We start from the raw sequence: 25,546 nt of genomic DNA, 5'->3' as shown, positions 1-25,546 counted from the left end.
TAGAATCCAAAGTCACACTGTTTAAGCACAGCAAACTGAATAGTCCAGCTAGCCAGCCAGGAGCTACTGCTGAGACAGAAAGGAGTCTGGAATATACAGGATTGCCCCATTCTGACCTAACTACATACTGAAGTGTGTATTGCGGACATTCTACCTCACCAGCTCACCTGGTGTTCTCTTTAAAAAATTTATATGAACAAGCAAATGCAACACATAAAAGAAATACTTTCATTTTTAATATTATCTAAAAGCTTTAATCAAGAACATACAAGAAGAGTGTCATAATTGATTTTCTGGACCACTGAGTTCATTTTGTACTACATGAATACTTTGTGTACAACGATTCTCAGATACAGGCAGGCTCGGAGAAAAGCAAATTTTCCGCACTCATTTTCACTGCCTGTATTTGAAGCAAATGCTTCTTACATCTCTTCACCGTCATTGCAATTGTTCCCAATATTTCTATGCTATATTTGCATACTTCGAAACCATCACAACACTCTTGTATCAAAAACATACACAAGAGCAAAAAAAAAACCCAAACAGAATTATTCTAAAGCAAATGAAAGACCTAGCAGATAAACTTTGTTTCATGGGGACATTTCTTTAAACTGAGACATCAGACATTTCAGCAATTCCATAAAATGCACAATGAAGAACAAACTGAAAAGGTAACTGTATGCCAAGAGGGAATTAACTTCAAATGAGTCAAGACATCATATCAACATTACAAATATTAAGATCATGACTTTGCAAAACAAAATAAATGATGAGTGTCCCTCCAGCATAAAGTTTTTAAAAAGAACGTGCCATGATATTGGGGTAAAGAAATCACAGTGAAAAATCTAAAAGTGAACAGAGTTTTCAGATTTAAAAGCACCCCTCCATTGGAGTTGTCTTTAGTGTAACATTAAGAATTGGTTCACCCGAGCCTTTACATGACCAGCTCTAAGCAGCCCTGCACACACATTCACACGGCAGACACCAATCTGGAAATTTGCAGGATATGGCCATAACCAGGAGAGATTCTCCTGAGCATGGAAGCTAGAGACCTATTCAGTCCCCCTATTCAGGCCTATTCAGGCCCCCTTGTGTTTCCTCTATGCACTCATGGGCACATCAGCAGCTGAAAATAGCCTAGGATTATTGTCTGCAGGAGAACATTATGTGAAGTGAACCTCCCTCTAGCTTCCTTGCAATAAAGCACAAATAGCAGGCCTTTTAGAAAATATAAATAAATAAATGCTGTACACTATACATAAACTATAAATAAATGCAATGTTTTCCTGTCTTCGGCTTTTCCCCCTTCCAATTAAAAAAGTCTCGTTGCAAGAAGTGTAGCAACGCTAACCATATACTATTTGCAGATAACCCTCTGCCAGTCCGTCTTGTTACGCTGATTTCCAAATTAATGAAGTGGTTATTAGCAATAGGTCAACGTCTACTCTCTGACACAAACATATTAAAAACAAAAAGATGTGCAACACTATTGTCCAATATACAAACCTGTCATTTACGTTACAACAAACTCAGTCATCAATAAGGGGCTGGGGGAGAGAATCCCATTCAAGAATCAATTATATGGAGCCTTTTGTATAGAGAAGTACCACACCTTTCAGGCAACTGGTATTAATGAGCAGGCATGACTATAGAATCCCCATCAGTTTTTCTGACAAAGCTGCGACTACTCCAGTCTCTCATTGAAATTCCATTAATCTGGTCCAGCTGGGTTCAGTGCAAAAATCAAAACTCCATCTAACCCTTTATCAGTTCACAATAACCTACAAGTGAACTCTGCCTGTTAGCATACAGCGAGTTATGATTTTGCTATCCATCAGGCGGCAAGCCAATACAATAAAAGCCAGCCAGGAACAGTCTGCCAGGCAAGAGTTGTGTGTCTTGTTTTATTTTGAGGTATCCTTTTCGAGTGGTTTGTTTTGTGCATGTATTTTAATTCTTTCTGTCCTCATTTTCTGGGCCTCTTCCAGTAAGGTGCCAGGACCTCAGAGGTTCCCACACGGTGCTCCCCCCCTGCAAGTTAATTGTTGCCAGAAATCAAGTCAAAGCATCACTGAAGTGTGCTTGAATTTCACTAGAAGATATAACTTATGCTGCTTTCTTACAGTACCTAATAAACCATAAAGAAACCTAAACTCATACGGCTGGAGGGAATAACTAGAAAATTAGGTGGCCATTGGGGAACTGGGTGAACTTTTGAACTAAGGAAACAGGGAAAATACTTTCAAAAAACAAAGAGAAAGACTTTATAGTATATAAGGTAGGTTGGGCTGATATTTTCAGGACCACCAAAAGTTAAACATATAATGAATGATACATATGTAGATTTGATAATCTAAAGCGTACTTCATGACTGTAAGGAAAGCAGCCAAAAGACAAACCAACCAACCCCCAAAGCTAGTAGATTGAAAAAGGCTTTTTTGGTAACCTGTGTTAATTTAGTTAGGGTGTTTATTGTTTAAACATAGCAATGATCTCTTAAGTAGTATAGAGCAATATAACTACTAGATAATGATCAGAGAAGACAATTTTTATTTTAAAAAATCACATTACACACACAACATTCATAGTAACTTGAAAAAAATTGCTGCTTATCCTTGATCACCTTTTTTAAAAAATGCCAGACAGACTTACAATAGAAGTCAAACTACTCTTCTGGGCATTTTTTTTTTATTCTGTAGCTGTTATCATGGCTGAAGATGAGTGACCCATTCCTTATTGGAAGAAAGACTATTGGCTATTGACAGATTCTAATTCCCTATTTATGCCACAATAGGCAACATGTTTCATTGAATGAATGTTCCAGTGATTTCATATTTCCAGTGCTTCTGACTACAAGTTTAATACCTAACTCTGTATTGTAGTATTTGAGATGTAAAAACTTCATTTTGTGAGGAATCACATTCAGCAGGCAGCAAAACAGAATCAGCCTGGACGCTGAAATGCTGAATCCCAAAAGTATTAAAAGTGGTCTAAAAAGGAGGTAAATCGGAAGGGAGTGGTTACATTTGATTCATTGCCCAAAACACAGATGCATTAAGGATCTGCTAGATACACAAAGATTGAGACAGTTACCTATAGAGCAGCTATCAAAATTTATGAAGTATATTCACCAATGTAATTTATGCTAATTAAAGGGGAGATTGATACTTAACCAAACAGACAAGAAGAAATTGCTCATTTCATTATTATAATCTTCTGTGCATTTTTATAATATTTATTGGATGAAATAATTACTTAAATTAATAAAAAAACTGGAAACTTGTTAAACTATTTATCTGCACACTGGTATCGATAGGATGTCTAACAGTTGTTGAGTATTGTTGAGAAATACACTGTTCATTTTTGCCAATAAAAGCCTTTCCTCCTTCCTTTTAAACAAATCACCTCATGTATGTTCTTTGTAATGGTGTTCAATATGCCATAGATCCAAAATATGGCAAATAGTATGTTAGCAAATGTCTGTTAGGATTTGGAGCACCCTTTTGCCTTTATTTTGCTCATTGTCTTATGAGAAAAATCTCATTTGCCAGTAAATAAAAAAAGAAAAAGGCAGCAAAAAGCAAGAGGTTATTTCATTGCTAGTGTTAAAAATAGGATCTCTCCCTTTTCCATTATATAAAGCAAATCCCACAAAAATGAACTCTAATAGTTACACAATTTACAGAGTTCTAGGAATGTAAAGATACTTCCTTTTGAACCAGTTGTTAGAAGGTTTATCATTTATGTACATACTTTACTTATCCCTGTTCTGCAGTAGACATAATTTTATACCTCATAAAAGCAATATATGTTTCCAAAGGGAATAATCTGGATAACATAAAATGCAGAAAAGCATGTGGAAGGAAGCATATTTTCACCCCACAAGGGTACCTCAAGGCAGAGAAAGAACTGCACAGTTTGATCATCAAGGTTGACAAAAACATTTACGTTTAAATCTAACATTTGTGAATTAATCAGTTGTTCAGATTACACACACATACACACTATCATAAATAAACTTTTTAGAAAGTCTTTGGCAAGCTATGATACATCCATCTCCATGGAACATGCAATCATTCTGATCTTCAAGAACAGTTTACAAATGATATGACAGTGCAATCCGATGCATAGTTACTCCAGTCTGAGACCACTTAAATCAATGGGCTGAGACTGGAGTAATCCTGCAAAAAAAATATTGTATTGCTGATATTTTAATGAACTCAGAATGGAGGGGGGAGATCCTGATCCAACACTGTTGCTCCCCAAATGGCCTGCATTGAAAATCAAACTAAAAAGACAGTATGAGGAGGACACACATGAATAATTTATACACTCATTCTGCTTGGAGGATGCCCCCCCCCCTCCAAAAAATCCATCAGCTGTAGCTCACTCGGTTTCTTTATCTACGCAACAAAAGGAGCAGATCATTAAGCAGTGAAATAAAATTAAAGCAAGAACCTGGTACTGATGAATTAACCAAAATTTTGTTTCAAAGAAAAATTCTGAGTGTCTTTTGGTGTCCAGTCCATTGGGGCAGAGACGAACAGCAGGGCGGGGGGTGGGGATTAGAAGGTGAGGAAACTGTTTTGATTGTAGCACAAAATGAACATAATGTGCATTTAAAAAATATTCACTGTGCTTTATTTACCACTAGAGAGCACTCTTCTGTTCCTTAAAGGGTCTTAGAAAGGCAAGAAAAGAAGGCCTGTATGTCTCATGAGGCCTTGCTCTTTATCTCTTGCCCCCAAATTTACCACTCAGTTCAGAAACAGTGTAGACCAATCAAACCACCGAATCAACAAAATGATTCAACCTGAGGTAAAGAGAACCACTTACCATCAGACTGGCCTTCATCGTCTTTATCATACCGGTCAGATAGATTATCAGGAGGCACAGACAATGGACCTTCGTGTTCTTCCCCATCTTCTATCTCTCCTGCACAAATCAAATATTTACCATGGATTAAAATAGTTTCCTTTCCATTTGACGAAGCTTAAAGTAAAAGCATCGTTATTAGGTGCATTTCAAATACAAGACTTCCACAAGTAGACTCTTTCTTGAACATTTGAAGTAGAGGTCCCAAGTTATGCCTTTGTTGGCGGTGAGTCTTAATAAACCACACAACAGTGAGTGCTTCTCATTAGTGAAGGGAGATGAGCCCAATCTTCTTCATTCAAATGGGAGTGAAAGCAAACCCACCCAAAGGAAACAATATGAAAAAGATAGAAGACGCTATGACAGAGGAACTGTTTGAAAGAAGGAGGGTAGGATAAGTATCAGAAGCTTTCTGCCCTGCTTTCTAGTTTTCTCTAGTTTCCCTACATCAAGCATGACTTCTCCTATGAACTTTACACAAATGGAAGAACCGCCACACTTTATTAGCTACAATGCATTCCCCTGTAACATCCACACAACACTGATACATCATTTGAAGCAGGATGCTCGCACAGTGTACACACAGATTGCCCCACGTGGAGCACTAATTTTAAACTGAAGCAGGACAAAGAGTACAGGGTAGGGCACACTCGTTACAGACTATTTCATTGCCCATCCAGAATTCATCCTACACCTGCCATTCCACTCCTCAATCAATTTTTCGGCAGCACGGCACTGAGTCAGATACTGAAGCCCAGCATTTATCCACGTGAACATACAATAATGGCTAAGGAACTTTTCAAAAGCTTGTAAAATCCTCAAATGGGATACACCTTGCTGTACAAGGGTGATTCATACCAACTATACTATGCTATATTACTCATTATTAGAATGAAAAAAGAATATCTGAAGAAGTTTCACAATTATTTAATAATAGCTAACATCCCTGTTCAAACCATTGCACTCTTCAAGCTCTTTGAAGGAAGGGTGAGATGCAAATAAGATAAAACATTTCCATAGTTTCCAGGAAGTTTGCATCCTGCTATCTGCTATTCTTTCCATAAATTTTCAATTCAAATCAGTACTAGCCCATGGTTTAAAATAAAGTCTGAAACTTTTATAGCTCTCTGGACTTAAAAAAACCCCCTGCAACCCAGAAGTGGCCCACTAGATTCTCTTTATTATGCAGAATCATAGGAATGACTACTTAGGAGCAAATGTATGAAAGTCTTCTTTACCACTTTATAATTCCCTACCCTTCTGTAATAAAAGTATGGATTATTACAAACATGTTAAACCATAGAGAACTATAATATATCCACAGATGGTACAAAGTTCCATCTTAAGGGTACAAACAGTCTCCTGAATATACAGAAAGTTGTGCAGCAACCAAGAAGTTTTTGTGTGAATTGACTACACACAGTGATATTTCATTCACTGAAACAATTAGAACAACACTGGAGAATCTGGTAAAAGAAGCGTGGTACAAGTCTCATGTGACAAAACTGTGACAAAGAAACACCTTTTTGCATGTACAATAACGACAAAACCTCCATGAAGACAACACTGAGGAACCTAAATCCCCTTACTACTTCACTATTTATAATTATTTCCCTTCCTTCCTGCATGTATCCATGACCAACACACACAGATTCCCCTTCAACAAACTTTCCACAAAACTCCAAAGAGAAAGGGATGCCTGTGTCTGATAGAAGAATCTAGCCCTGCCCCTTTCCAGAACACCAGCACAGGCATAGAAAACTCAGGGAGGCAGTGCAGTTAGCTTCTGAACTACAGAAAGGGAGGTGCTTGGCACCTTGACCCCTCTTCTATGGTCGCAACCAGTTTCATCCCAAATTCAAGAGGCACTCCCAGACTCACCCTTATCTAGGAGAAGCAGGGTGAAGATGCCATGTAAGAAAACTCAACATTCATCCTAAGGGAGTTCATCTTGTGGCAGAATTTTACAAAGACTTTTTTCCCAAAAATGATTACATCCAAGCTGGGTCATGACCTATACGATAAATATGCACATGTTGTTGCAGGACAGAATACGTAAAGACTGCCACAACAGTCAACAGAAACCCAAACAGTGATAAGATGTAATGCATTGTTTCTTTCAGTAGTTCCAAATTTACTACCTGTTTAAAAACTTATTTTATATATTGCACAAAAAACCCAAGCACCAACAGAACAAAATGCAATGTTTGTTTTAACATGGCCAAATTGACTAACTGCTTTTTCAAAACTGTTTCAGGTTTTTTGCCCAAGGTCTTCACTGCCAGCATGTACTTTCTACTGATTGAGCTTGTCAGATGGGAACTATGCTCAGTGTTACAACATTCTACAACGTTAGGCACGCTACTCTTCCATTTCATTGTATAAGTTACTGTTTAGCATCCTAAGGCATAAATTCGGTCTCTTCAGCAGGTGCTGTGCAACTACTAGCATACCCAGGAATGGGTGGCAAGTACAGCTAAAAGTAATCCTCAAAGAAAAAAGTTCAATTGGTATCTATGTAATAGACAGTTGAACTACAAAGGAATAAGAGGCATCAGGTAAATGTATCCAGCACTATTTGCTGGCATAATTGAAAGCATTACAGCCTAATCAGACATCTAAAAGCAAGGCATGTTCAAACGAAATGTCTATAGACTCATTAGCGGGCAGCTATTCCATTATAATCATGCATAATGTCAGTGGTGCGTTGAGCCCGTGCCAATGACAACAGCATAAATTTTGCATCTCATTTCTGCAGTCATAAAATTAATTATCAGTTTAAAAATACTTCTTTATAAAAAGTTATTACACAAAGAAAAAGCCTTGGATGTATCCCTATGATGTTGCTATGAGGATAATTAAGAGACTAATGCTCATTAAAATGGCTTCCCCAGAACAACCTTTGATTTATCCTAGAACTTCCAAAAAAGTTTCATTAATTAAGCATAGTTTCATGATGATGGGGAAATGACAACTAATTTTTTCTTCTTTAATTTAATCACATATTTTTGTCGTAGAATATTTAAATTATTTGCAATATGACATAGTATTTGAGCCTTCTTTATTAAATGCATTTTTTTATTTGTACGTGTTTGTTTATTAGACCTAGCAGATAATACTGCGACACTAATCTGGGAAACTAGATCTTTAACTCCTACTGTTTTTAATGGAGGATAACTATTAGTTCCCAATAATAAGTTCAGATCATCTTTATATCAGCTGCTATCAAGGAATTAGTATTTATAGTGACTTCACGTATCTGCTAACACACACACACACTATTCTTGTTCCTTTCCTGCCCCACTCTTTTCATGCTCTCTTCAACAATTGGTTTATAATTATGAGTTTTGTCATCATCAATATTTGACTTCTGCCATAGCCTCTGTTATAAAGCGCATACCAACATATTTCAGTCAATACCCTTTGAAATGAATAGTTGTTACTGGGAGGCCCCTAAATCCCTAGACATATGTACAATGTACTAGTACAATGTCAAGGAAAGTGCAGCCCAGACAAGAAAATTCCTCAAAATTCACTTGCAAAGAACACAGTAGCCTTACTGTTGCCATCTTCTGATGCACCACATTCTATGTGGCACAAGTGACTTGTTTTTGACACCTCAAATACTACATAATAATTAACATCTACTGCTGTATGAAGCCAAAAGATGCCCTAGGACAGTGGTGGCAAACCTTTTCGAGACTGAGTGCCCAAATTGCAAGCCAAAACCCACTTCTTTATCGCAAAGTGCCAACACGGCAATTAAACCTGAATGCCGAGGTTTTAGTTTAGAAAAAGCGGTTGGCTCCAAGGCGTGCGTTTACTCAGAAGCAAGCCCCATTGCCAGCAACCGAGCTTACTCCCAGGTATAGGATCGCGTTTAAGTTCTTCGCATGAAAATCAGTGAGGTTTAACAGCACTTAACAGAGTTACCTACACTGCTTCCCCAAAACCAGGTCTTAGGTTTCATGCTAATAATCAAGCCCAGCGGCTGAGGCCAGCCTAGATGTGTGTGTGGGGGGAGGGCAACTCTGTTTGCACGTGCCCACAGAGAGGGCTCTGAGTGCCACCTCTGGCACCCGTGCCATAGGTTCGCCACCACTGCCCTAGGATGAGCCAGACCACTTAGCTCACTGAAGCATCATAGTTCACTCCAACTGTTGACCAGAGCCGTAGTGAGGGGGAACTGCGCCCGGGGCACTTGTGTGCCCTGTGCCCCTGCCCTGCCCCGGAATGCTCCCGCCCCGGTGCGCACCCATGCAAGACGCCCGGCCCCTGCCCCCTGGGTGCTATGCCACTGCTGATGACCACTCTCTAGGGTCCCAGCACCCAGTAACTGATATCCTTTAACTGCTGGTGCAGGGGACTGAACCTGCAACCTCCTACATGCAAAGCTTGCCCAAGCCACAAATCCTGAACATTACACATAAAATGGACAGTCTAGCTTTTCACTCACCTTGGCCCTCTAATCACCACTGAAAATAACTGAATACCACATTAAGTACTGAGCACCTTATTAAGTACTGTTGCTTCCAGCTAAAAACACAAGCATTCTTTTTGCGTGTTGACAATCTATTAGCACTGGTACAATTATCAGAGACGGTGGACTAAAGAAACCTGTCTTTTTCAATTGCCAAAACTATTCCTTAACTTCTGATGCCAGAAATGAACCAACTTTACAACTGTGCTACAGCAACACAAACATACTGCACAGCTCATTTGTATTTTTCTCTGTAGCACGCACATACAATTATTTTATTATCATTATTTTTCCTTCGCTCCCTTTTTTCTCCTGTTTCCTAGTATGTTAATGTTAAATTATTTATTAGCATTTTTTTCAAATGCACTAGTTTTAAAAAATAACTAAAATCATACTAGTACCTGATATATTATGTTAGCAAAAAAAACTCCAACAACCTGGAAGAATTTCAGTGCTGTGATACTGAATTATTAGAAAACAAAAGGTGCAGAATGGCCATCAGCTCTAAAAAAAAGTGGGTCAGAAACTGTCCAAGAAGTTTAAGACAGAGTATAGGGAGGGGCAAAGCCAAGATTCAGCATTCTGAAGAGGGATGTCTACTCCAGCCTGGGAAATTCCTGAAGGGTTGGCAGCAGTGCCTGTGGAGGGGGCAATCTGGGGAGGGATTTCTCTTAGAATCTATGGTATACCATAGGCTCAGCCTCCAAACCTTTTATTTCTTCCAGGGAAACTGATCCCTGCAGCCTGGAGGAAAGTTGTAATTGTAATTATACTACAGGTCCCACCTGGGGGTGGTCAACTGTAACTGAAAAGGAGAATGTGCTATGAAGGAAGAAAGCAGGCTGGCTGAAGATCATCATGGTAGCCCCACCCACCTCACAGGGTGTTTGTTGTGAGGGGTGAAGGGCAAGGAGATTGTAAGCCCCTTTGAGTCTCCTACAGAAGAGAAAGGGGGGATATAAATCCAAACTCTTCTTCTTCTTATATCCACCAGCTATGCTGAGTAAACTTGCCCTGCACTCCATTCTTGCCACAATCTCTAAGGCCAAATGATGAAGAAGAAAATAAGAGACTGGGGAGAAAAGGACAAGGACACTATTTTACTGTAATGGGTTCATACACAGAGAGAGACACCGGGGGGGGGGGGGACCAATATCATGAGTGGGTTCCCCCCTCAATTCTTCCCTCCGATGTTTTATTAAATATTTGGGGAATCAGAAAACTGGAGAAAATGGTCACCCACAAGATCAATTCTCCATCATATGAATAGATGCATCAATAATTAAACCAAACAATACACTTTTTCTAACTGAATCTCCCCCCACTTCCTTTCTCCTTCAGAATTGTTTTCATTCTAGAGACAGTGTCATGGAAGTGAGGTTGGGAAGGTGCAAATTCCTAAACAAAGGAATTGCTGTAATGGGTTTTTTGGAAATGTTGAGTAAGGCTCCTTTCTTCACTAAGTGGCAGGAGCAAATGTTGCTGCCTGTAGCATAGTTTTCTGAGGAGAGGAGGAGGTGAAGGCCTCAGCATGGGAAGAGCTAGTAAGGAAGAAGTCATCTTGTCTGCCTGTTCAGCTGTGGCATACCGGGCCTAAATGGCGCCTGGGGGCATGACCGGCTATCTGAGTCCCACTTACGGGAGCCAGCAGGGAGGCCCCCCTAGCCTCCCTACAAGTCGGCTCCTGGCCTCCCTGGGGGGTGGGGGAGCCGGCCTGCAGCCGTGGTGATCAGCTCGGCTGGCAAGTGGCGCCTCAACATGGGGGGAGCCACCAGGCACCGGCCAGGATGTCATGCTGCATGAGATGCTGGGCACGGGGACCTGACGCCCCCCCCCCCCACATGACAAAACGGTGTGCACCCGGGGACATGGGATACCCCATGTTCCCATTAGTGGTACACCACTGCTGTTCAGGCAATCAGGGAGAGGCAACAACCAGTGTAGAAAAGCATATCAGAGACCATACCAATAGTACTATTGAAGTCACAATTGAAGACACCGAGCTACAATTGCAGTAGAGGTGAATGAGTATCAAGAAATCAATGCTTGCATGAAAGACAGAGGGAAATATGGGAAAACAATGTTCTAGATGAGCAACATTTGACTTCACAGCAAAAAACTGAATGAATGTATGGTATCAACAAAAGAAGGGAAAGGATAGCAGAGAACGGACTAATTTACTTGTGTTCACATGTGGTTCAAGAAACCAGTACTAAAATATTAGATAGCACTTTGTTACTCTCAAGCTTTGGTTTCACTTCACTGAGCTAGAACCCAGGCATAGAGATGTGAAGGTCTGGGGGGCAGAGGGAAAAACCACCCAACAGGGAAAACTGGATTGTATGGTCAAATGCAACATGGATTGTGGATATAACGAGTTATTCACCTGAAACAAGTAACCTTTTGCAGAACGTGGTATACTACAAGTCTGCCACAGTGAGCTAAAAAATCACAGCACATTGGTTTGACTGCCCCCCCCCCCCCCCGCCACTCCTGAAAATCTCTCACACGCCTTTGGTATATGGATAATATGGCTGAGAGGATGTTTTTTGTTACCTCAAGTTAAGGAATGGCTGTGCTGGGAAAACACCGTGATTGTCACAGACGACTTACTTCCCAAGCTATTAACATTCAAAATGAATTAGAATAATCTTACAAGTAAAAGAGATAGACAGACATCTTTGGAACAACTTGAGTGAGATGTTTTGTATTCCTAAAAGAACTCTATTATTAGATGGATGAGGCAAGGGAAATTCAAATAGACATACTGCATCAGATGCCGCTCAAGGATGAAATAAACTCTAAGAAAAGGAGGATTCTGCACTGACATCTCTTGTAATGTTAATTGCCGGTTTCCCCCTCAGTGCTCTATACTACCCTTCCTCCTCTGAATTTTGGGTATTCAAGCAGGTTCCCCAAAGAGGCAGCATAGAAATGTTGCCAGACTAAAAAAAAAAAACATATACTGTGCTATGAATGTATGATGTCCCATACAGGAGAAAACGAGAAACATTCTGACATGTGAAAATGGACAGTTAGAACCCTGAGTAGTTGAGAGGGGTTTAAAAAGAAAAGGCTGTTGGGGTACAAGAACAGTAGCCAGCACCTAGGACAAAGGACAAACCTAACTACACCAAACTACATGGAGGATACTGACAAAAGCTGCAGTTCCCACCTTTTTTGTTACAGTGCCCTATATACTCGTGTATAAGTCAAGTTTTTCAGCACATTTTTTGTTCTGAAAAAGCTCCCCTCAACTTATACATGTCAGCTGTATTTTAAAAGATATTTTAGGGTTTTTACTTTGTCAGCCGCCAGGAGGCACCGTTTGTAGGCTAGCGACACCAAAATTTCAGGGCATTATCAGGTGACACTCCTAATGATACCAGCCAAATTTGGTAAAGTTTGGTTCAAGGGGTCCAAAGTTATGGACCCCCAAAGAGGGTGCCCCCATCCCCCATTGTTTCCAATGGAAGCTAATAGTAGATGGGGCTACATATTGAGGGTTCATAACTTTGGACCCCTTGAACCAAACTTCACCAAACCTGGGTGGTATCATCAGGATAATCTCTTGTTGATACCAGCCAGGTTTAGAGATGTTTGGTTTAGGGGGTCCAAAGTTATGGACCCCCAAAGAGGGTCCCCCCATTGTTTCCAGTGGGAGCTAATAATAGATGGGGCTACATTTTGAGGGTCCATAACTTTGGACCCCCTGAACCAAACTTCACCAAACCTGGGTGGTATCATCAGGATAATCTCTTGCTGATACCAGCCAGGTTTGGTATCATTGGCTTAGGGGGTCCAAAGTTATGGACACCTAAAAGGGGTGCCCCATACCCCATTGTTTCCAATGGGAGCTAATAGTAGATGGGGCTACATTTTGAGGGTCCATAACTTTGGACCCCCTGAACCAAACTTCACCAAACCTGGGTGGTATCATCAGGAATGTCTCCTAAAGATACTCTGAAATGTTGGTAATGCTAACATAAACATTCTTCCCTTGACCAGAAATCCAGTTTTGAAGGATTTTAACTCTTGTGTTTTAGCTTGGTTGCTGGTTGAGCTAAGATTTTTGTACTTTTAAAGTTATTGTTGAGACCATAATGTTTTTGTTGACTCCCTTTTCCACTTACAGAGCTAATTTACTGTTTTTCTTTGAAATAAATATTCAAAATACTCAATTAATGTAATTTTATTGGTATCTTTATTTTTGACATTTACCAGTAGCTGCTGCATTTCCCACCCTCGACTTATACAAGAGTCAGTAAGTTATCCCAGTTTTTTGTGGTAAAATTAGGTGCCTTGACTTATATGCGGGTCGACTTATACACGAGTATATACGGTAAATTTAAATTTACTCAGTGTGGTGACCCATTTTTTTTAAAAAAAGAGTCTGCACAAATCAATAAAACTGCAAAATCCTGAGGTGCAATTTCACAGACATTGCAACCTACTTTGGGGGAAGGGCATACAAGTTGGGAAACTCCAGATATATTGACATGATTTATTAGCTTTCACATGAAATTAGCTAGAACCAGACCATGGTGTACAGTTCTTCGAAGTAGTTTGTTCAAGGGATGACCAGTGAGTGTCACAGCTAGGGGAAGGGAGTTATCCTGGTCCAAATGAAACCGTCTACCCACTGCATTAACATTGCAATCCTAATAATACTTTCCCAGGAGTAAAATCCATTAAATAAAATGGAGTTTACTTCTGAATAGACCTGATTAGGACTACTTCCTAAAAAGACTGACAGTGCAATCCTGTGCAGAATTACCCCAGTCAAAGCCCACTGATTGAACGGATTTAGCTGAGATTATCTATATACAGGATTGCATTTGAATTAGTCTGTTAATCTTGCGATTACATGTTGAAAAGCAAGAGCTGAGGAAACCCTATAAATCCAGTTAGGGAAAACTAGGGTCACCTTAATTTTTGACAACAAATACATTGTATTCCTGATAATAAGGATGACCCAAGAAGCTTGAAAGTCAAATGTTTGTCTTGTTATGAATCATGGAAGAAAAATACATTCATTACAGTCAACAGCTAAGCAAAACCCTTCAGTTGTCTAACTCCGCAGCCTTCAGTTGTCTAACTCCACAGCTTTATTTCTACACAAGCCTTTGATTTGGCAGTCTCAATGTGTCAAGTCTTAAAGACAGAGATTTGGTAGAATAGCAACTGATCTAACCATGTGGCTATACAAAGAGGCCGATGCCTTTCCCTGATTTGCTTTTTGGCCTACAGGTAAAAGACACTGGGGTTCTGTATCTTTTGCAGCCAGTTTAAAAGGCTCACATGACAGAAACCCCCGCTGTTTAGAAACACTGCAAGTCTTCCCCGTAGGTGCAAAACCCTCATTCACATTTCCCAGAATGGAGTCAATTTAAACAGTAATGTAAGTAATTATTCATTAATGTTTGTTTTCCAGTACAGGTCATTAGATTTTAAATCTCTATATTGAATTAATCAAATGTATTTGAATTAAATATTTTGTCAAACATAAATTTAAGGGTTTTTAAAAAAAATCTAATTGGCATGTAATCTTAATTGAATTCTTTAAAAAATCTAATTTAATCCTTGGCTTCCAATTACAAGTGTCACTGCCATACTAAAGACACCCATCCAAAATACTGGTAGTAACTTTGAAAGGATACACATACTACAAAACAATGTATGCAGCTCAATTTCAGAGAAGGAAGAGGGAATTAAGATCTTTAATACTGAAAGTTGTGTTCCTTAAAATGTGGCCTAGTCAAGGAGATTAAAGGAAAGGCTTCCAAGACAACTGCTAAATGGTACCCAAGATTTCTACCTTTTTTAGGGGGAAAGAAACCTCCTGTAGATCCACATGCGCTTTTTTTGACCTCTTGCAGTGACCCTTATGCCAGCATTCACAAGCTGCAGGTCATGACCTCGTGAATTAGCATAGTGAAAATAAGGGCCATTTCAGGTTCAGAGTCAGAACAGAGCACTGTATCTGCCAGCTCTTAATGAGATTATAGAAATCTGTTGCAATACACTCACTGGAAGGTAATAGGCAAGTCACAGTACAGCATTTAGATATTTTCCCCATATATTAAACTTGTGGGGAGTGGTCAATTCTGGCCTCAAAAAAAATTATTCTGCTTCAGGAAAAGATTTAGTATTTGATTTAGCAATACTTTGCCAATTATGTGTACTATAATAATATGCCTTGATCCATTTGCCAAACCTCTCTTCTATATAATAATGTCTGTTTTGCGTACATTCCAGCAATTTTAAACTACGCTGTATAGTTTGGCACTCCAGTCAGAAAGTTAACATAAATGCATTTTTAAAGTAAATAATGCGGCTACAATCAGCAAAGGTTTTTTTTGTTTGTTTGTTTTAATTGTTGGTTTCACTCTTTTGTTTTGAAACACAAGAAATTATCCCCTCAACAAATGCTTTCCACTTTTTGTTCCAGCAGGGGGAGCTAGCACTCTCAGCCATGACAATTAGCCTGCAACCTCAAGCTTGGAGTTTGTGGTTTTAGAAAATACACATGATTGAATAAACCTTATGAAATCAAATAATATTTATGTCACATAAAAACGAAAGCCCAGATACATACCTCCTTCTGGAAACTCCTGAGGGTAGCTGAGGAAAGAAAGGGGTGGAAAAAGAAGAAAGTTTATTTAGTTTATGTTATAGCCCTCCTTTCTTGTTGAGACTTGAGGTGGACAAATGGTGACACATTCTTAAAGAGTTGAATATGTTGGTATATGAAACAAAGTGGAGTGAAATCAAACAAATTACTCTCTGAATATCCTATTTATTCAATATCCTATTTATTCAAAACATGTATACTCCTCCCCTTTCACCAGGAATTGAAAACAGAATATTAACAAATCAAAATAAAATATGAAAAGTTAAATATTCTACACATACAGTTTTAATGTTTAAAACTACTCTAAAGTAGTTACTGTTATTAGCATATTGTAAGGTTTGTATTGTTTAAGTCGCCATCTGTAAATTGATTCTATTTTTAGTTTTTATGTATTTTATTCATAATATTGTTATAATGTATCTTGTTTAATTATGTTGTTAGCCACCCTGAGTCCTTCGGGGATAGGGCAGAGTATAAATTGAAATTGAAATGAAAGTGAATCACTGATAACACTTTTCGCAGTTTAACCCTCTAGCCAGCCTCTGAAAAAAAGCACACATATTGCATTTGGAGGCATATTTCAACCCCAAACCAAGCTGCACACCTACCGAGCAGTAAAAAAGTTTTGCAGCTTTTGTTAGTTTGTGGTATCAGAGTTCATTGCATTTCACACAGTAATAAATGTCCAAATCTTGTCTACACACTTAGACATGAGGCAGAATGTTTACTTTGTAATGATTCATACCACCTCTTTTGCACACTGAATAAATACCGATACAATTCTTTACAAAACTATATTTTAAAAAAATATTGCAACAATAAAAATGATGTTTTGAACCTAAGCCATTAGACAACTAACGTAAGATTTCATGAATTAAAACATTTAAAATTAAGTCATGGGATAAGAACATAAGAACTCGCCTGCTGGATCAGACCAGAGTCCATCTAGTCCATAAAATCTCCATTCAGTCACAAAATTACCAGGTAACCTTGGGCCAGGCCAACTTACCTCACAAGACTGTTGTGAGGATAAAATGCAGAGAAAACAAGCTACATATATACTTCCTCAAGTTCTTTACAGGAACGGCAGAATACTAATTAGACAACTACAATAGCTCAAATCAACCCATACAATTATCACTATGAGTCCTGTCTGGTCCATACTGTCATTTCTTCATGCAGCTCTACATATGTATGCAAGTGGCATCAACTGACTTAAGGTGGCCCTAGCAAGGATGTTCAAGGGAAATGAGAAGCAGAGGTGGTTGCCCATTGTCTTCATCTGCTGAGTCTTCCTTGGTGGTCTCCTATCCGTTAATCAGTTCTGATTTGCTTCCCACAACACACCACATCAGGCAATAGCACGCCACCACCTAGCCTAGACCTAGGCCTACATGAAACAATTCTCTGAGAAAGTTCTGCTCATGTGAACTGGGCCACAGAAACTAGTAAGTTGTAGATAAACCTTTTTTGCACAAAGCAACATTTCCATCCAATGCCAATTACAGTTTTGTTTACATAACACCCCCCACCCACCCCTGGAATTTTTCTCTATTCTTCTACATTTTGCAGGCAACAATTTTTCAGGGTTTGGCCAGAATGCCATGACTGCACTTGGAAGATAAACAATCCATCTAGCTTGGATCAACGGAGAATTTTGCCATTCCTAATTTCAGGGATCTGTGCAGTTCCGCAGTTCCAGACTGTGCATCCCAGATGTCCTGCATGATTTAGTCTACGTTAATCCCTATAGATCCATGCAGCTGACAAGCACTGGCATAGGACCAGGGTAGGCTATGCAACTCAGACTGCTTGAACATGGGAGGTCCTGAGGGCGGGGGGGGGGGGGGGATGCTAAGCTGGAAATGCAACAAAGTGGACCCTCACTAACCAGCTCAGCATTAAAAGTTTCAGTTTCTTTCCATCTGCCTTCTAGTTCAGGAGGTGCTTTATGTTTTCATCCCCACTCCTCCCCCACCTCCCTGTAAAACGGAAAAAAAAAGATGTCTCACAGCTCATGCTTGGAAATCCTAGAAAGGTTGCATCTACTACCCCGTTTCCCCGAATATAAGACATCCTCTGAAAATAGGACGTAGTAGAGGTTTTGCTGAAGTGCGAAATATAAGGCATCCCCCGAAAGTAAGACGTAGCAAAGTTTTTGTTTGGAAGCATGCCCGACGAACAGAACACCGAAAAATAAGACATCCCCTGAAAATAAGACATAGTGCATCTTTGGGAGCAAAAATTAATATAAGACACTGTCTTATTTTTGGGGAAACATGGTAGTTTGCCAACCTCTGCCTTTTTCGGTGTCTTATGATTTAACCTTATAATAGAGTCTCCAACAGGCAGCATGGTGTAGGGGTTATGGTGTCAGATTAAATCTGGGAAACCCAAGTTCGAATCCCCACTCTGCCATGGAAACTTCCTTGGTGACCTTGGACCAGTTGTAAATTATCAGCCACAACCCTGGCAAGTATTTGGATGGAGACCTCTGTTACGGGGTCACCATAAGTCAGCTGTGACCTGATTGCCAAAAAAATTTTTTTAATCCACAACACACACAAAAAGGCAGCTGCAGAGTAGCTCATGCTTTTATTTATGCATTAAAACCCTGGTATCCTGCCTGTCCTCATAGTTCAAGGTGGCATTCCTTCTAAAAGACCCAGGGGGGAAATGCACAAAACAAGTCTGATCTAAGCTTTTCTTTTAAAAAAACAAACTTTTATTTCTTAGCATTTTTCTCTGTACTGCACAGCTGACAGCTTCATTTCTGGTGCTCCTCCTAGTCCACGTTTTGTTTCTAGGATGGAGCATTCAGAAGTTGCTCTCATTAAAGCTAGTAAATTCTTATATTTTAAGGCAGAGTTGCCACCTAGGCCAACTATTTCATAAGCAAAGACGGAACTTGCAAAAGGATCCATGGGGACAGAAATCCATATATCACATCAAAATAGAATATGAGGGCAGGAATGGAAGTTCTTTTCTTTCAAGCATGTGGATCTTTTATGGAAGCACACTTAATTACGACTTAAACCGGAGCAATATTATACAGCAACAGCAGGCCTGTCTCTAAAGCATATCTATAAATGCTTCAACTGCATTTGAGCTACCCTCCCTGAAAATCTGTTTCATATTGAAAATAAAGCCTACGTAAGAAAGGGGAAGAAGGAGAAAACACCTGAACTGAAGAAAAAAACATGTAGTTTCTAAAGAACTAAAAGGGTATCACAGTAAATAATAGTTTATAGGTCTGTAAAATGGAGCAAGCATGGATGGAAGGACAAGGGAAAGGAATTGTACAAGTCATCACCAATTAACAAAAATAATGGAGCACTTGTGAATTCACTACAACCACCACAATATCAGCAAATACACTATCAAAAAGTGCTGATGTCCCGACAAGTAAATGCAAACTTGTGGAAAGGTATGAGAACTATGCCATTGGAAGCAAGAAATAAATACACATGGCAAGTTCCACAATGGTTTAGTAGTTTAGAGATATTTACTTTATTATTAAAATATTTATACCCTACTTTTCACTTTAGTTCAAGGTCAAGAGATCTAAAACAGTTGCATCCTTCTAATTCCATGGTCATCAATGGACTTAAAAGAGTGTAACTTGCTGAGGACTGGATGTCGTATAAAATGACTCCTTGCCATAAGGAGATGTTTGGGGCAGCCTTCGTTTCTGTTATTTGTTTATGAAACAAGAATAGGAATTACTGACCTATGACACAGACATGTTGCAAAAACAACTCACTTTAAGTAAACATATTGCATACAGATTAAAAACAGAGATTTCAAATGGCTTACTTGGACTTGATGTCTTTTATCTTCTTAAAGAGAGCATCCCTCTTTTCCTTTGCTCTTTTGGATAAATTTTCTCCTTTTAGGATATCTGATATAAATGCATCAACATCTAAATCACGAATGAAAAGGATACAAAGAGATACAAGTTAAGAGAAGAAATGGTAATTTTCAGAAGAGATGACTCCATTATGTAAGTGTGTGAACATATATATGGCAGTAATATCTAAACCATCTAATGGGGTTACTTTATCAGTTCCACACATAATTGAAAGATATTTCAAACACTAAATTGGATAGATTTGTTCACTGCTGGGCTTATGCTTAGCACAGCAAATGATATTTGACATTTGTCATCATTAAATGAATAAAAATCCAACAAGTTTTAGTAAACTGTCAAACTAAGGGAAATATATGTCTACCCTATTAGTTGAGAAATAAAACCTAAAAGACAATAAACTGCTTTATGCGCATACCATTGCTATAAGATCAAACATCATTTGGCACTCTCATTAACAAAGGCACGTTTTCAGGTGACCACAGATTTATGACATCATACTATCAGTCACAAATAGCCAAAAGTCTAAAAGCATGCAAGTCAAATCTCTATACTAAGGTGACCAATCAACAATACTACACTGTTGACATGCTACTATAATAATTAAAATTGTAAAGATGAGCCCAAATTATGAACAACAATCTCCGTATCTAATTGTAACCTGGCTGCCCCAAAGCAGATGATGAAAGCAGCAAAAACAGGGCAACCGCTGTGTTGGCTGGATTACCTGGGCAGCAGAAGCAGGCCTCAGTGTTCCACTGAGAAGGGTGGGGCCGGTACAGCCCCAATGCAGCTTCAATCAACAGGCCTCAGCATTTCCATGGAGTGGGGCAGGACTGACACAGCCCAGACCAAGTTGCAATCAGGGAGGAAAAGCCCAAAGTCCTGAGGGGCCAATCTGACCCTCTAACCATTATAAAATATTGTCTCTCACACTGGTTGGAAATGTATTTAATTTTAAAAGAAGCACACAAACGATAAACCTAGACACAGTATGTAACAGACTTCCCCCTGTGATACACCTCTGAAGATGCCAGCCATAGATGCAGGGGAAACATTAAGAACAAGATCCGCCAGACCACTGCCACACAGCCCAGAAAACCCACCACAATCAGATAAACCTAGATTTTGTTCTCTGTTGTACCTTGCATATTTTTCTGACAGATAACTGGAGCAGAAGTCAAAATATTACCAAATTTTTAATTAAAAAACAAAACTAATTGAGCAGCAAGTATATAAAAATAGCCCATGCCAGTTGTATTACTGATGTGACACTTATTTTCACATTTATGGCAAAGACAATTGAATTATGTTTCAAATATTGCAGAATATTTCAAGAATGTCAGTGCTTCTTTTAAAAACTCCAATGTATCTGGTCTTGTTTCAGTACTGTTCTAATAGATGGATATTGCGAAGGTAATCTACTTAAATGATAGCCATATAATGATTATCAGTATATATCATCAGTTACCCAGAATTCTTTGGGGATCACCATATATTTTAGTTCATTCTGGAAATGAAGCACTAGCATTGTTAGATTTTTATGTGAGAGTATTACATGTAGAAAAATATTGGGTCCCAGGTAGACTCACTGAAATGAAAACGTGGTCAAGTGAAGACAGCTGCCTGGCCAAAGATGGCACTCTTTTCACCCCAATAGCTATGACAGGATTAGAATACAGTACTGATCCATATCAATGGACTTATCTCATTAGCCTTCCCTTTCTGAATTTATTCTTAGAAATAATCTTGTCCATCTTTAAACTAGAGTTGGATATCAGTGACAGCCTAAGAGCACAAAAGTATTTTTAGAACGTATCTATTGATCATGATCTAACAGAGTTCAATTATATTAATAGTCATTTACCACTAGTTTAGATTGTTATTGCTGTCCATGGACATGATCCAACCAATTTTGGCAAGCTTTAACTGACAGGTGAATTAAGCATAACCCTCTTGCACAGAGATCAGTGGGACTGAAACTGCTTATCAAGTTTTAACTATTCCATTTCACAAGGTTGTGAATTTAAACAATTTAATAATGATTTTTAGGAAGGTAAGTTTTCTACTGAGTTATCTACTAACACAGGGTAAGGACAAAATTTATTTGACCATCAACAACAGCTAGTTCATAATAAATAAGACCAATTAAAGTCTTTTCAAAAAACTGTACTGACGGCGATTATAACTTGATGAGCTGGGAATAGCAAATCAAAAAGTATTTTAATTATCTTAATTACTCCCTTGATGTCTTGAAGATTATCTTTGCTAGAAACCTCAGTGGCTCGTTTCAATGGCCAGTGAGAGGAAAATAGTTAAAGAAGCATAGGGCCACCCAAATCCCTTATAAAGCCAATTATTCCCAGCAGGTTTCCATAGAAACGGTGTATCAGGATGAGAGAAATGAACAGAGACCCATTCTATTGCTGAACTGATCATCCTGGAACCAGTAAGGTGCCATCTTGATAGTTCCCACTTTTATACCTGTTGTTGCACTGTGGTCCTCGACTAGAATGATAGCCTTCTTGACATCTATTTTATAGTCCTTTTTAAATCTCCTCCTGCAAAGTCTCCACTGAACCACTGTCACCTCATATTTTCTGCTAATGTTTCTTTTGTCCCATTCTTACTAGTCTTCACTTTTACCATATCTGCCTATGATTAATGCCATTTCAGGAGCAGATCCTGCACAATGGTGCTACCAAACAAATACTGTTGTTATTGTCAAGTCTGGAGAAATCCAGCCCAGCCACTTCTCTACCATTTTGAAAGGGTATTCAATACTTTTTGTAGTCAGTTCCCTGTAATACCTCTTCACTATCTTCCAAATGACCAAAGAAAATATTCAAGACTACAGCAAGTAGTTTGGGAGGGGGGGGTGTACATGAGGATAATTGACCATGCAAACAAGACCAATTAAAGGCAACAGATGAGGTGGAGCCCATCCCTCACCTTGAGGCTGGTCAAGGAGTGTCATAACTCTTCCTTCCTCACCCAAGTTGCACTAAGTTACCTCAACATGCAGGAAACAGAGATCCCAAAGAAATGGAAAAGTATCCTTGATGGCTGTTCTACAATTATGAAAACTGGCAAATATTCCAACACTGACCGTGACAGAAATTCATTTTACTCAGGCGGATTTGCACAGGCTGAAGAACAGCCAACAGTCAGGATTTCATTAATCACTGTTTATCAATAGGCTTTCAGAGTTTATCTTTAAACAGTTGAGAGCAAAAGATGTACTACCCTTTATTTTCATCCTTCCTTTGTAATAGGGATTTCCGCACTCCCAGGTGTATGCAGGTACATGGATCCAACTATTTCACTGCCAACTTCAAGCATCTGGTGAAGTAACCCTTGGTCATGGCAGCTCATGCCATAAAAGTAAATTAGCCTTTAAGCAGCAACAGGACTATTTAATTGTTAGTATGTATGTAAACAAGGTGACTCCTTCAACTTCTTAGAGTGCATAGCACTCAGACTACATAAGCTTTTTTACATCTATAACTTTTATTCAATTGGACAGAACTGTTTCATTTGGTGTTTTGCCACTGAAGTTCATTTCATGCCAAGCAAAACTGGCTTATACTCTCCTTCCCTGACATAAATAAAAATGAATAGATTCTCTACCCATTTATTGTTTGGAATGACAAAAAAAGCTCTGTAGGTCTTAGAATCAGCTATATTAGTCCCCAACAGGCTGCAGGTCCAACACCATATAAAGGGCGGCTCCATTTAAATCAATAAGATTTTTTAAATTACATTTCCACAGAAAGTAGACAGAAAAGCAACAACCATTATTTTTTTACAACCTGCCTTTCTCCCTGAGATTTACAGCTGTTTACAAAACATGACTACACAATGCAATCAGACAGCAGACAACCAATCAACAATGCAACAGGATAAGGTTTAAAAAATTAGAAAACAGTGCAAACAAAATGCTGTCTAAGCCAGTATTGCAGGAAGTAGATTACACTGGGGCAGCTTTGCCAAGAAAGGAAAAAGGGGAAGAATAAATTTTAAAAAAATATGTAAAACAATGAATACATTAAACACAGTAATAGATGACAATCCTAGTCCCTTATAAAACAGTCCTCCTGACTTGTTCTGTTATACCACAGTTCTACCTATTGCCTTTATAAAAATGCCCTCCAGAACATTTATGTTTTGTATATTCGGCAAATTATTGGAAAATGAGATGTTGCTGACCACCTTAAGCAGGCCATTCCACAGAGCTGTTAATCTCACCCACCAACCCAATTTTATTTGTGAAAGAGAGCGGGGGAGGGGGTAGGACTCGTTATCAGTACTTCATTTAAGAACTTCTGCAAAGACAGATAACAGAGGAAGTTGTCAATGGCTTACGAAGGAACACAGTTTGAAAAGATATTCATGCAAATAATATTTCACCAAAAAATGAGAAGTATAAAGGATGCATTGTATGATACAGGAAACGCAACGTCAACGTGCCTTTCCCGTTTTCAGACATATGAAAATGTAAGTAAATGTCCTATTGGACCACACACTGTGGCTCTGGCAAAAATGTCCCACCGCAGAAGCAGACCTAAACGTAACTTATATATTCAAGACAATGTGAACCTTCCTTTTTCAAGCCAGTATCTCAGAATACACAAATAATGTACCGTTACAAACTTCCCCCAAAAGTAAGAGAAGAAAGTTTTCTTCTTGCGCTAATGCAAACTTCCCCATCAGCTTTCAGCCTCTGACGGCAAAGCTCTGCATCCTTAACTACTGACACCTTTAAAAAAACTCAGTTACCAAGTTTATCTTCCCCTCCCGAGTTTCCGGAGACCCCAGAGCGCCTTCTTCTCCGCCCCTCCCGAGTGATCAAAGACCCACCCCTATTTTCTGCAAGATCCCCAAGGTTTCCCCACACCTCCTTCAAGAAGCCCCCGTTAGCCGCCACAGTTTCAAGCTCGCTTGGGAACTCCTACCTGCCAGGAGGCTGGCGAGCTCCTCAGGGATGACGGGGGAGCTGTGCATCTCGAGCCAGGCGGTCGCGCGGGGGCAGCTCCAGGGCCAAGGGAAAAACCAGCAAACCCCGCCCCTTTTGCCCGGCTCCGGGAAGTCCGCGAGGAACTGTACACCAGGAGGCGGAGCTATAAACCTTCACACTCTTCAGATTGCCCGACCCTTTAAATAGAACTACGCATGCGCGTCAGTGGGTTTCCCTGCCTACCCTGGGCAGTAGCGTTCTTCCCTGGCACGTGACCTTCTTTGCGGACGCCATATTTAACGAGGGCATAACATTTCTTAGTCGTGAACTGTTCGCAAGTTCAGATTCCAGTATCAAACATGGTGCTATTCTTTCGGGGAAGACTACATGATTGGTTAGAAGGGCTTGACTCGACGAATCAAGCGGCAGCTTGGATGGGCTTGACAACCTCAGTAGTTGTTGCTGTTACGTCTTTCACATCCTTGGTTACCACCAATCGGAACCTCTTTCTCTTAAGATATACCCACTGGGTTTACGAGACGACCTATCTCAGCTGCCGCTTTCTCTGAGCCGAGAATGAAAGGGGGTGGGGGAGAGATTCCCTGCTGCCGCGCCGCCGCCGCCTTTGTTTTGTATTCGCAAATTTCCTGTAGTTGTGTACTCAGGGCAGCTTACACGTGACAGTAAAAAGGTCGTATTCACGTATTGTGAATTCAAGCAATATATTTTTCG

At 39.5% G+C, this 25,546-nt stretch overlaps 1 protein-coding gene across 2 annotated transcripts in view; it reads right to left on the bottom strand.

Annotated features, from left to right (window-relative positions):
• The window catches only part of SKAP2 (src kinase associated phosphoprotein 2), a 140,741-nt gene extending 115,742 nt beyond the window's left edge, over nucleotides 1-24,999 (bottom strand). The window contains exons 1-4 of one of the 2 annotated variants that reach the window (XM_048510891.1): nucleotides 24,813-24,999; nucleotides 19,806-19,911; nucleotides 15,954-15,979; nucleotides 4,837-4,935 (exon numbers count right to left, since the gene is read on the bottom strand). In XM_048510891.1, coding sequence (XP_048366848.1) covers nucleotides 4,837-4,935; nucleotides 15,954-15,979; nucleotides 19,806-19,911; nucleotides 24,813-24,861 — 280 coding nt within the window. In that variant the 5' untranslated portion in view covers nucleotides 24,862-24,999. The remainder of the gene's footprint in view (nucleotides 1-4,836; nucleotides 4,936-15,953; nucleotides 15,980-19,805; nucleotides 19,912-24,812) is intronic. The other variant, XM_048510890.1, reaches the window with a different exon arrangement.
• Between the last annotated feature and the right edge of the window lie 547 nt (nucleotides 25,000-25,546).

The sequence above is a fragment of the Sphaerodactylus townsendi genome, linkage group LG11 (genome assembly GCF_021028975.2).
Source record: "Sphaerodactylus townsendi isolate TG3544 linkage group LG11, MPM_Stown_v2.3, whole genome shotgun sequence".
NCBI lineage: Eukaryota > Metazoa > Chordata > Lepidosauria > Squamata > Sphaerodactylidae > Sphaerodactylus > Sphaerodactylus townsendi.
The sequence above is the reverse complement of the archived record's forward strand: the minus strand, read 5'-3'. Positions and strand labels throughout refer to the sequence as shown.